Source organism: Epinephelus lanceolatus, chromosome 13 (genome assembly GCF_041903045.1).
Source record: "Epinephelus lanceolatus isolate andai-2023 chromosome 13, ASM4190304v1, whole genome shotgun sequence".
Lineage (NCBI taxonomy): Eukaryota > Metazoa > Chordata > Actinopteri > Perciformes > Serranidae > Epinephelus > Epinephelus lanceolatus.
Genome location: NC_135746.1, coordinates 147,447 through 160,091, shown reverse-complemented (window position 1 = coordinate 160,091; position 12,645 = coordinate 147,447). Strand labels below are relative to the sequence as shown.

The 12,645-nt window shown below is 40.3% G+C and overlaps 1 protein-coding gene across 6 annotated transcripts in view; it reads left to right on the top strand.

The window, feature by feature from the left end:
* Positions 1-12,645, top strand: part of kidins220b (kinase D-interacting substrate 220b) — a 47,117-nt gene that overhangs the window by 17,699 nt on the left and 16,773 nt on the right. For all 6 annotated transcript variants that reach the window (XM_078173576.1, XM_078173574.1, XM_078173572.1 and 3 more), the window contains exons 11-14: positions 2,350-2,448; positions 5,657-5,834; positions 6,599-6,763; positions 6,858-7,037. In XM_078173576.1, the coding sequence (XP_078029702.1) occupies positions 2,350-2,448; positions 5,657-5,834; positions 6,599-6,763; positions 6,858-7,037 (622 nt within the window). The remainder of the gene's footprint in view (positions 1-2,349; positions 2,449-5,656; positions 5,835-6,598; positions 6,764-6,857; positions 7,038-12,645) is intronic.

The following is a 12,645-nucleotide window of genomic DNA, read 5'->3' as shown; positions in this document are numbered from 1 at the left end:
ACACCTGAACACAGCTGAACACAGCTGAACACACTTGAACACACCTGAACACATCTGAACACACTTGAACACATTTGAACACAGCTGCTGAACACACTTGAACACATTTGAACACAGCTGCTGAACACACTTGAACACATTTGAACACATTTGAACACAGCTGCTGAACACACTTGAACACACCTGAACACACTTGAACACATTTGAACACAGCTGAACACACTTGAACACACCTAAACACACCTAAACACATTTGAACACAGCTGAACACACTTTAACACATTTGAACACAGCTGAACACACCTGAACACACTTGAACACACCTAAACACACCTGAACACATCTGAACACACTTGAACACACCTGAACACACCTGAACACATTTGAACACACCTGAACACACCTGAACACAGCTGAACACACTTGAACACACCTGAACACAGCTGAACACACCTGAGCACAGCTGAACACACCTGAACACACCTAAAAACACCTGAACACATTTGAACACACCTAAAAACACCTGAACACACTTGAACACACTTGGACACCCCTAAACACACCTGAACACAGCTGAACACATTTGAACACAGCTGAACACATCTGAACATACTTGAACACACCTGAACACATTTGAACACACCTGAACACACCTGAACACACCTGAGCACACCTGAACACACCTGAGCACAGCTGAACACACCTGAACACACCTGAACACACCTGAGCACAGCTGAACACAGCTGAGCACACCTAAAAACACCTGAACACATTTGAACACACCTAAAAACACCTGAACACACTTGAACACACTTGAACACACCTGAGCACAGCTGAACACACTTGAACACACCTAAACACACCTGAACACATCTGAACACAGTTGAACACACACAAACAGACTTGAACACAGCTGAACACATCTGAACTCACCTGAACATATCTTAACTCACCTGAACACACCATTGCATCATTCATGTGCCTGACATTCTGGAAACCTGCCTGTGAGGTTTTGGTGACGTGTGCGCACTGTCCGCCGGTCAGCCAAACTGTGGCTTACGCCGGATTTCCACTGGATGCGTTTCCGTTGCGGAACGGCAGCGCTGGTTATCCGCTGCGTGCTCCGCCGTCCGTCAATACCCACTGGCTGTGTTTGCTGTGCGGTGCAGTGCAGCTCCGCCGGAAGACATCTCGGTGCACTGCCATGATTAATATCTCCTCGTCCATGGTGTTCACGGGGTGAAATGACGTCTGAAAACCTCTGACCTGTTGACTTCAGGCCTGCCTCTGCCCATTATGACGTTTTCAAGGTGTAGTGCAGGGAAATATGATCCGCCATGAACACTATGTATTTTATTTTGAAAATTAACCTGATGTTTTAATGTGTTTCTGTGCACGACTTCCTGCCCCGCACGATCTGCTCTGTGCTGAATTGCTGCGTTGTGCTCTGGCATCCGGCAAAAATAGAAGTCCTGCGTATCTGTTGCGGAGGGCTCTGGAGTGCCGGAGCTGAGACGGAGCCGGAACGCATCACAGCCACAGCTGGTGGAAACACACACACATTGACTAGAATGGAATCCTATCGGCTCCGCTGCCATGCCGGAGCGCAGACGCAACCAACACGCATCTGGTGGAAATTGGCCTTTACACCGGTTGCGCTCCCCCTGCGCTGACGGTAGACGTGGTTTCAGCTGGCGAGCTTTTAGCGCACCTTCGGCGAAGCCTTTTGGCACGAAACTGTCACTGCGCCAAGCTGGATCTGTCGACACCTCCCCCTGCTGCGCCGCCACACCCATCTCGGCTACCAAATACCAAACTGAGCGCACCTCGGGTTGCGCTGCTCAAAACTAGCTCTGCGCGGGGTTCGCCACCCTGCGCTGCGCCAGGAAACTAGAGCCCTAAAACACAGCTGATCACACACAAACACAGCTGAACACAGCTGAACACATCTGAACTCACCTGAACACACACGAACACACACAAACACACACAAATACACTTGAACACAGCTGAACACACACAAACACACACAAACACACACTAACACACCTGATCACAGCTGAACACACACAAACACACCTGAACACACACAAACACACACAAACACACCTGAACACACACAAACACACTTGAACACACCTGAACATACACGAACACACCTGAACACACACAAACACACTTGAACACAGCTGAACACAGCTGAACGATCTCATCTTCTGGTTCCTAACACCTGCCGTGTCTCATGTATATAATTAATAAATGTAAATGCACCTGGGTGTGATTGTGCTCCTTCGTACAGATGTTTGGAGGCAGATGTTGTGATGTTGTGTTTCCTGTTTCCTGTCCCAGGACGGAGAGACTCCTCTGATCAAAGCCACTAAGATGAGGAACATTGAGATCGTGGAGCTGCTGCTGGATAAAGGAGCCAAAGTGTCGGCTGTTGACAAGGTGAGAACGATAAAGCCTCTTTAAGATTAATGTTAACGTGACAGAGAGCTCAGGCTGAAGTGTCAATCAATCAATCAATTTTATTTATAAAGCCCAATATCACAAATCACAATTTGCCTCACAGGGCTTTACAGCATACGACATCCCTCTGTCCTTATGACCCTCACAGCTGATCAGGAAAAACTCCCCAAAAAACCCTTTAACGGGGGAAAAAAAACGGTAGAAACCTCAGGAAGAGCAACTGAGGAGGGATCCCTCTTCCAGGACGGACAGACATGCAATAGATGTCGTACAGAACAGATCAGCATAATAAATTAACAATTTCAATTCAATTAAATTTTATTTATAAAGCCCAATATCACAAATCACAATTTGCCTCACAGGGCTTTACAGCATACGACATCCCTCTGTCCTTATGACTCTCACAGCTGATCAGGAAAAACTCCCCAAAAAACCCTTTAACGGGGAAAAAAAACGGAAGAAACAGTAATCCATATGATATAATGAGACAGAAAGGAAAGAGAGAGAGAGAGAGAGAGAGAGATGCAGGAAATGACAGTAGCTTACAACAACATTACTTAAAGTAATAATATTATAGTTATAGTTCTGGCTACTGTGGTACAATATGTTGAAAGTATGTATTAATATCTGGCAGTATACATGTGTGACAATAGTCATATGTGTATAATAACAGTAGAAGTATGACTAATGACTAATGATGGCAGCAGCAGCAGGAGGCGTCTGGCAGGACCACGGCAGCAGCACAACCACACACGTCACGCTGTCCAGGCACCACTGTGATATGAGTTAATCTGAGAGACAGTGGAGCACAAAGGCTCCGGAGAAGAAGCCGAGTTAGTGACATCCAGAATGGCTGAGTTAGCAAGATGCAGTAATAGAATACGAGAGAGAGAGAGAGAGAGAGAGAGAGAGAGAGAAGGTGCCCGGTGTATTATAGGGGGGTCCTCCGGCAGACTAGGCCTAAGTCAGCCTAACTAGGGGCTGGTACAGGGCTAGCCTGAGCCAGCCCTAACTATAAGCTTTATCAAAGAGGAAAGTCTTAAGTCTAGTCTTAAATGTGGAGACGGGGTCTGCCTCCCGGACCGCAACGGGAAGATGATTCCACAGGAGAGGAGCCTGATAGCTGAAGGCTCTGGCTCCTGATCTACTTTTGGAGACTTTAGGGACCACGAGTAACCCTGCGTTCTCAGAGCGCAGTGTTCTGGTGGGATAATATGGCACTATGAGCTCTCTAAGATATGACGGAGCTTGACCATTTAGAGCTTTATAAGTTAACAGTAGGATTTTAAATTCAATTCTGGATTTTACAGGGAGCCAGTGCAGAGAAGCTAAAACAGGAGAAATATGATCTCGTTTCTTAGTTCCTGTTAGTACACGTGCTGCTGCATTCTGTATTAGCTGAAGAGTTTTTAAGGACTTACTAGAGCTACTTGATAATAGAGAGTTACAGTAATCCAGCCTAGAGGTAACAAAAGCGTGGACCAATTTTTCTGCATCTTTTCGGGTCAGGATAGGCCTAATTTTCACAATATTACGCAGATGAAAAAATGCAGTCCTTGAGGTTTGTTTTAAATGAGAATTAAAAGACAAATCTTGATCAAATATTACTCTGAGGTTTCTTACGGTAGTGCTAGAGGCCAGAGCAATGCCATCTAGAGAAACTATGTCATCAGATAGAGTCTCTGAGTTGTTTGGGGCCAAGAACAATAACTTCAGTTTTGTCTGAATTTAACATCAGGAAATTGGTGCTCATCCAAGTTTTTATGTCTTTAAGGCAGTTATGGAGTTTAGTTAATTGATTACTTTCTTCTGGCTTCATCGATAAATACAACTGAGTATCATCCGCATAACAATGGAAATTTATAGAGTGATTTCTAATGATGTTACCTAAAGGAAGCATATATAGAGTAAATAGGATTGGTCCGAGCACAGAACCTTGCAGAACTCCAAAACAAACTTTGGTACGTAAGGATGATTCATTATGAACGTCAACAAACTGAAAACGATCAGATAAATAAGATTTAAACCAGCTTAGTGCTGAACCTTTTAGGCCAATTAAGTGATCCAGTCTCTGCAGCAGAATTTGATGGTCAATTTTGTCAAATGCCGCATTAAGATCTAATAAAACAAGTACAGAGACAAGTCCTTTGTCTGAAGCAATCAGAAGATCATTTGTAATTTTAACTAGTGCTGTCTCAGTGCTATGATGCACTCTAAATCCTGACTGAAATTCCTCAAATAAATTATTATCATGGAGAAAATCACACAGCTGGTCTGTGACTACTTTCTCAAGGATCTTTGATATAAAGGGAAGATTAGATATTGGTCTATAGTTGGCTAACACCTCTGGATCCAGGGTGGGCTTTTTTAGTAGAGATTTAATTACAGCTACCTTAAAAGACTGTGGTACATAGCCTGTTAATAAGGATATATTGATCATATCTAATATATGAGTGTTAACTAAAGGAAAGACCTCCTTAAGTAGCCTAGTTGGGATGGGGTCTAAGAGACACGTTGATGATTTAGATGAAGAAATCACTGCTGTCAATTCTTGAAGAGAAATTGGGGAGAAGCAATCTAAATATATATTAGGTCTTACAGCTGTGTTTGAGGTTAGATAGGTACTATGTGAGGACAGGAGGTCATGAATTTTGCCTCTAATAGTTAGAATTTTGTCATTAAAAAAGCTCATAAAATCATTACTGCTAAGGGCTAAAGGAATACAAGGCTCAATAGAGCTTTGACTCTCAGTCAGCCTGGCTACAGTGCTGAAAAGAAACCTGAGGTTGTTCTTATTGTCTTCTATTAATGCTGAATAATAGTTTGCTCTGGCATTGTGGAGGCCCCTCTTATAAGTTTTGAGACTGTCTGTCCAGATTAAACAAGATTCTTCTAGTTTGGTTAATCGCCAATTCCTTTCAAGTTTTTGCGATATTTGTTTTAACTTACGGGTTTGAGAGTTATACCAAGGAGCGAATTTTCTTTGCTTTTTTAACTTCTTTCTAAGAGGAGCTACAGAGTCAAGTGTTGTTCGCAGCGAGCCTATGGCGCTATCGACAAAATGATCAAAGTCGGTACAGGAAACCTCTGTTACTGAGGGACTGTGTGTCCTTCAAAATAAAAGTATCACAGAAGCATGACTTACTTGTTCATGTTGGATCAACAGTTTTACTTCCTGTTTTCTCAGAGAGGAGACACACCCCTCCACATCGCCATCCGTGGGCGGAGTCGCCGCCTGGCCGAGCTCCTCCTCAGGAACCCCAAAGATGGCCGCCTGCTTTACCGACCCAACAAAGGCGGAGAGACGCCATACAACATCGACTGCAGCCACCAGAAGAGCATCCTCACACAGATCTTTGGAGCGCGTACGTCTACACACAAACATGTTTCCTCGGGTCATCGATATGTTATGGTCACAGGAAGTCTCACAGGAAGTCTCACTCAGATACAGACAGTACAGGTTTATATTTGTGTTCTGGCTTTAACATCAGCCATAACTGCATGGCAGGAAGATAAATAAATCAATACAGGACCGAATACATAAATATGTAAATAATCCAATGATGAAATAAATACAAGAATAAAGGAATAAATAAATATATAATAAAAGTTGGTAGTTAAACAGGTCATAGATGTATAAATATCTTAATTATCTCTCTACATTTTTATTCTGTATGTTAGTGAGGTAGGTCCTAATGTCTGCATTTATTCATTTATTTCAGCTTTTACTCTTCTATTTATTTATACATTTATGATTCATTTATATAATTATTAATTTATCTATTTATTTATTTATTTACATATTGATTTATACATTTGTTTATCTTCTCCATAGAAATATTCAGATCCTTTGCTTAAATACTCAAACTACATTTTATGTGCAAAACATGATGAACCTGTATAACATGACGTGTTGTTTTCATGTTTTATATGTTAAATCCTAAAGTCTGTAACAAACTGAAGCTGTTTGATCGTCTGTGTTTAATATTTTAATTTAATGTTTAATCTCAGTTTTAAAGGACTGAAAGAAAAAAAAAATCAGAGAGAAGAAGAGTTTAGATATTTCCCATCTGGTGTGAGTGTGATCTCACACACACATGCACACCTGAGACATTGTCTCCACCCGCAGGTCACCTGTCCCCCACAGAGACGGACGGAGACATGTTGGGTTATGACCTGTACAGCTCTGCGCTGGCTGACATCCTGAGCGAACCCACCATGCAGCCTCCCATCTGTGTTGGTCTGTACGCCCAGTGGGGCAGCGGCAAGTCCTTCCTGCTCAAGAAGCTGGAGGGTGAGTCTGCAAACACACACGCACACACACAGACAGGACATATACATATGCACACACAGACACATCATGTGTTAACATCCCTTCTTCTCCTCAGATGAGATGAAGACGTTTGCCGGGCAGCAGATTGAGCCGTTGTTTCAGTTCTCCTGGCTCGTCGTTTTTCTGTCTCTGCTGCTCTGCGGCTCCGTTGCCGTCATCCTCGGCTTCACTGTCGACCCCAAACTGGCCATGGCGGTCTCCCTCAGCCTGCTCGCTCTGCTCTACCTCTTCTTCGGTACGTCCTCACTGTCCACGCTCAGCCTGAGAGAGGACAGCAGGCTTTTCTCTGTCCCTGTGCTGTATGAATAAAGTTTAGTCGTGTATAAATAAAGCTTAGTCGTGTATAAAGTTTAGTTGTATATAAATAAAGTTTAGTCGTGTATTAAGTTAAGACGTGTATAAATAAAGTTTAGTCGTGTATAAATAAAGGTAAGTCGTGCATAAATAAAGTTTAGTCATGTATAAAGTTAAGTCGTGTATAAATTAAGGTAAGTTGTGTATAAATAAAGTTAAGTCGTGTATAAATAAAGTTCAGTCGTGTATAAATAAAGGTAAGTCATGTATAACTGAAGTTCAGTCTTGTATAAATAAAGTTAATTCGTGTATAAATAAAGGTAAGTCATGTATAAGTAAAGTTTAGTTGTGTATAAATAAAGTTAAGTCGTGTATAAATAAAGGTAAGTCGTGTATAAATAAAGTTCAGTCGTGTATAAATAAAGGTAAGTCATGTATAAGTAAAGTTAAGTCGTGTATAAATAAAGTTAAGTCGTGTATAAATAAAGGTAAGTCGTGTATAAATAAAGTTAAGTCATGTATAAAGTTTAGTCATGTATAAAGTTAAGTCGTGTATAAATTAAGGTAAGTCGTGTATAAATAAAGTTAAGTCGTGTATAAATAAAGTTCAGTCGTGTATAAATAAAGGTAAGTCATGTATAAGTAAAGTTCAGTCATGTATAAATAAAGTTAATTCGTGTATAAATAAAGGTAAGTCATGTATAAGTAAAGTTTAGTTGTATAAATAAAGTTGAGTCGTGTATAAATATAGTTTAGTCATGTATAAAGTTAAGTCGTGTATAAATAAAGTTCAGTCGTTTATAAAGTTTAGTCGCGTATAAATAAAGTTTAGTTGTTTATGAATAAAGTTTAGTCGTTTATAAATAAAGTTCAGTTGTTTATAAATAAAGTTAAGTCGTGTATAAATAAAGTTGAGTCGTGTATAAAAAAGTTTAGTCGTGTATAAATAAACTTTAGTTGTGCATAAATAAAATTAAGTCGTGTATAAATAAAATTTAGTTGTGCATAAATGAAATTAAGTCGTGTATAAATAAAGTTAAGTCATGTATAAATAAAGTTTAGTCGTGTATAAATAAAGTTTAGTTGTGTATAAATAAAGTACAGTTGTGTATAAATAAAGTTCAGTTGTGTATAAATAAAAATTAGTTGTGTATAAATAAAGTTTAGTTGTGTATAAATGAAGTTTAGTCGTGTATAAATAAAGTTAAGTCGTGTATAAATAAAGTTCAGTCGTGTATAAATAAAGGTAAGTCGTGTATAAGTAAAGTTTAGTCGTGTATAAATAAAGTTAATTCGTGTATAAATAAAGATCAGTCGTGTATAAATAAAGGTAAGTCATGTATAAGTAAAGTTTAGTCGTGTATAAATAATGTTAAGTCGTGTATAAATATAGTTTAGTCATGTATAAAGTTAAGTCGTGTATAAATAAAGTTCAGTCGTGTATAAAGTTTAGTTGTTTATGAATAAAGTTTAGTTGTTTATAAATAAAGTTCAGTTGTGTATAAATAAGGTTTAGTCATGTATAAATAAAGTTTAGTCGTGTATAAATAAAATTTAGTTGTGCATAAATAAAATTAAGTCGTGTATAAATAAGGCAAGGCAAGGCAATTTTATTTATATAGCACCATTCATACACAAGGCAATTCAATGTGCTTTACAAGAGAAATACATTAGAAACAACAGATCATTAAAAACAAGAGGTAAAAGCAAGAAAATAAATAGTTAAAAACAGTGCAGAAAATGCATTTAAAAAGCAAACATAAAGCAAAAGCAACAGCAGACAAATACAAAAACAATAGCTACAGATTATCCTAACAATAAGTTACATATCTAGTTCACTGGTAAGCTGCAGTAAATAGTAATGTTTTAAGCCCTGATTTAAATGAGCTGACAGTTTCAGCCGACCTCAGATATCCTGGAAGTTTGTTCCACAGGCGGGGAGCATAGAAACTAAAGGCTGCTTCACCTTGTTTGGTTTTGATCCTGGGAACACTGAGTAAACCTGTTCCAGATGATCTGAGGGGTCTGGATGCTTCATAACGTACAAGTATATCAGAGATGTATTTAGGCCTGAGACCATTTAGTGCTTTATAGACAAGTAACAAGATTTTAAAGTCTATCCTTTGACACACAGGAAGCCAGTGCAGTGATTTAAGCACTGGTGTAATGTGCTCCACTCTCTTGGTGTTGGTGAGGACTCTGGCAGCAGCGTTCTGGACGAGCTGCAGTTGTCTGATTGATTTTTTACTCAGGCCTGTAAAGACACCGTTACAATAGTCCAGCCTGCTGAAAATGAAAGCATGAACAAGTTTTTCTGTATCTTGTTTAGACAGAAATTCTTTTATTCTTGCTATGTTTTTAAGGTGGTAGTAGGCTGATTTAGTAATTGTCTTAATGTGACTATTGAAATTTAGGTCTGAGTCCAGAACTACACCAAGATTTCTGGCTTAATTTGTAGGTTTTAGTGTCATGGCGTCAAGGTGAGCACTGACTATTGATCTTTGTTCTTTGGGGCCAAAAACAACTATCTCAGTTTTGTCTGTGTTTAGTTGTAGAAAATTCTGGCACATCCATGTATTGATTTCGTCAATGCACTTATTTAGCAGATGTAGGGGACTGTAGTCATCTGGTGACACTGTTATGTAAAGTTGTGTGTCATCTGCATAAGTATGGTAGGAGATGTTATGATATTCCATAATCTGAGCAAGAGGGAGCATATAGATGTTGAACAGAAGAGGCCCAAGAATGGACCCTTGAGGAACTCCACATGTAATTTTTGTTCGCACAGATTCATAATTGCCAAGTGACACAAAGAAATCCCTGTCTTGTAAATAAGATTTAAACCAATTTAGCACAGTGCCAGAAAGTCCCACAAACTTTTCTAGTCTGTCGAGCAGTATCTTATGGTCGACTGTGTCGAATGCAGCACTGAGGTCCAGTAATACTAGAACTGAAATCTTTGATGCATCACTGCTCAGATGAATGTCATTTTACAAGTGCAGTCTCAGTGCTGTGATGTGCTCGAAATCCAGACTGAAAGGCATCAAAGGAATTGTTTTGCTCCAAGAAGATGTTAAGTTGCTGAAAAACAACCTTTTCAATGATCTTTCCTAAAAATGGTAGGTTTGATATGGACCTGTAGTTATTTATTACTGAGGTATCCAGATTAGGCTTTTTTTAAGAGAGGTTTAATAACTGTAGTTTTCAGGGCCATTGGAAAAAGGCCTGACTGAAGAGAACAGTTGACTATCTGTAGTATATCTGATGCTATGCAGTTAAAAACATCTTTAAAAAAGCTTGTAGGCAGAGTGTCAAGGCAGCAGGTATATATTTTGGAGGCCTGTAAATGGTTACTAATACTGCTTGACAGGAGGATCTCAACTGCAGTGCAACACATTCAAAAGACTCAAACTTCCCATATGACAACTGTTTGCACTGGTAAACATCCTTAAATAAAGTGGCTACTCCACCTCCTTTCCTAAGTTCTCTAACTGAGCTGATAAAATGGAAGTCTGGGGGGGCTGATTCAATAAGTACTGCTGCATTGTTGTTTTCATTTAACCAAGTTTCAGTTAAAAACATAAAATCAAGGTTTCTCTTGATAATAAAATCATTATTTAATAGTGACTTGCCAGCCAGAGATCTGATATTTAATAAAGCTAAGTTTTTGACATTGGCTCCATGGTGATTGTGGTGGTGGTGGGGAGGGTCGACGTTGGCTTCTTAGTGGTTGCGCCGGTGCTGGGGGGGGGGGACGTTGTCTCTTTGGTGGTTGTGGTGAAGGGCAGGAGGGGGGTTGTTGGATCCCTGACTGGGACAGGGACATCCTCTGAATGCCTTGGGTGATGTGGAGCAAAGGGTCAGGTGAAGGGGGAGAGATGCAAGCTGTCTGTCTCTGTGCCACGTACTTGTCCTTGGCTCTTATCTGTCCATTCTTGTTTTGGTATGGCATTCCAAGAGCATGATGTTGTCAGTCAGTGATGTTCAGATGAATCCCATCACGCTGAAAGCGATCCTTACAGTTCCAAAAGATGTTAAAATTGTCAATAAACTTTATCCCATGAGTGAAGCATGCCGATGTCAGCCATGTATTCAGGGCAAGGAGTCTGGTAAAAGACTCGATTCCTTTCCCCAGGGTTGGAATGGGGCCAGAAATTAACACATTTTGTGACTGACAGTCACTCAGTTTCTCCAGGAGCAGGGAAAAGTCTTTTTTCAGGATCTCAGAGCCAGTTTTTCCTCGTAGAATGTCAAAAGACCCAGCATGGATGATGATCCTCATGTTACTGGGGTGTGTAGAGAGAATCACTGGCAACAGCTCGGTTAGCTCCCTGACAGACGTGTCAGACACTGTTAGATTTTCAGTCTTTGCCATTCTTACATGCTTGATTATTGAGTCTCCGATCAGGATGGTATCTGGCTGATCAGGTGTGGTGTTAGCGATACTTCTCCTGGCCCTTGGCTTCTCAGGTGTGGAGTTACCATAGTTTTTTTCTGGCCCTGGGTCTAGCAGTGGTTTTGGGGCTATTGCTTGCATTTTGGATAGCCTTAATACCACAAGTGTGATTGGCCTGCCTGGGTTCAGTGTAGTTGGTATTGTCACACATTTTATTTGGAGCCAGTGCATCGTACCTGTTCTGTAGAGAGAGTTCAAGTGGAGGGGTGAGCGTCGGGGCTCTCTTGACTGATTTCCTGCTGGATTTGCCTTTGTGTCTAGTGACATCAGACCAAGTCCTAGCTGGAGTTGATGCTTTTGGTCCAGCACCAGTTGTGTGCCAGTAGGAAGGGTCGTTAGGGAAGGCCAGTTTGGGAGCCTATGCAGCTGATCCAGTGGTGTTAGGACATATCCATGGGATTGTGTCAGCCAAGTCAGCGATGGTATGCTCCACATTTGATGTATTTCCATATATAACAGTCTGTCCATCAGCACCTTGTATGTTAGCTGCCACAGAGTCAATGAATTGCTCACTCTCATGAATTTGTTGTAGCGTTTCATTCTTCTTTTGAAACTGCCTTATCGTCTCGGTTAGTCGCTCACACTCTGTGCAGCTCACAGATTTTGCCATCTTGTCCTTGTTCTTATCACAGGTTTCCAGTCACAGACACAGCAAAAGGCTTGCACTGTGCCTCAGCCCTGCTCACACAGTACTAAAGTGGTGAAAAAGAGGTGAAAATTTGGCAGTAGTCCTCTGTATCTTTCACAAATTAAAGTCCCAGTGCTTTATAAGTATCCAGGATCTACTTTCTGTAGCTTTTAGCAGGAAAAAAAACAAGTATATCCACAAAAGAATGTAAGCAAAGTGGAGCACAAGCAGCAGAGCGTCTGCACTGTAAGAAAGCAGGAGAGGAAGTTAAGGCATGTATAAATAAATTTCAGTCGTGTATAAATAAAGTTAAGTCGTGTATAAATAAAGTTCAGTTGTGTATAAATAAAAATTAGTTGTGTATAAATAAAGTTTAGTCGTGTATAGATAAAGTTAAGTCATGTATAAATAAAGTTTAGTTGTGTATAAGTAAAGTTTAGTCGTGTATAAATAAAATTTAGTTGT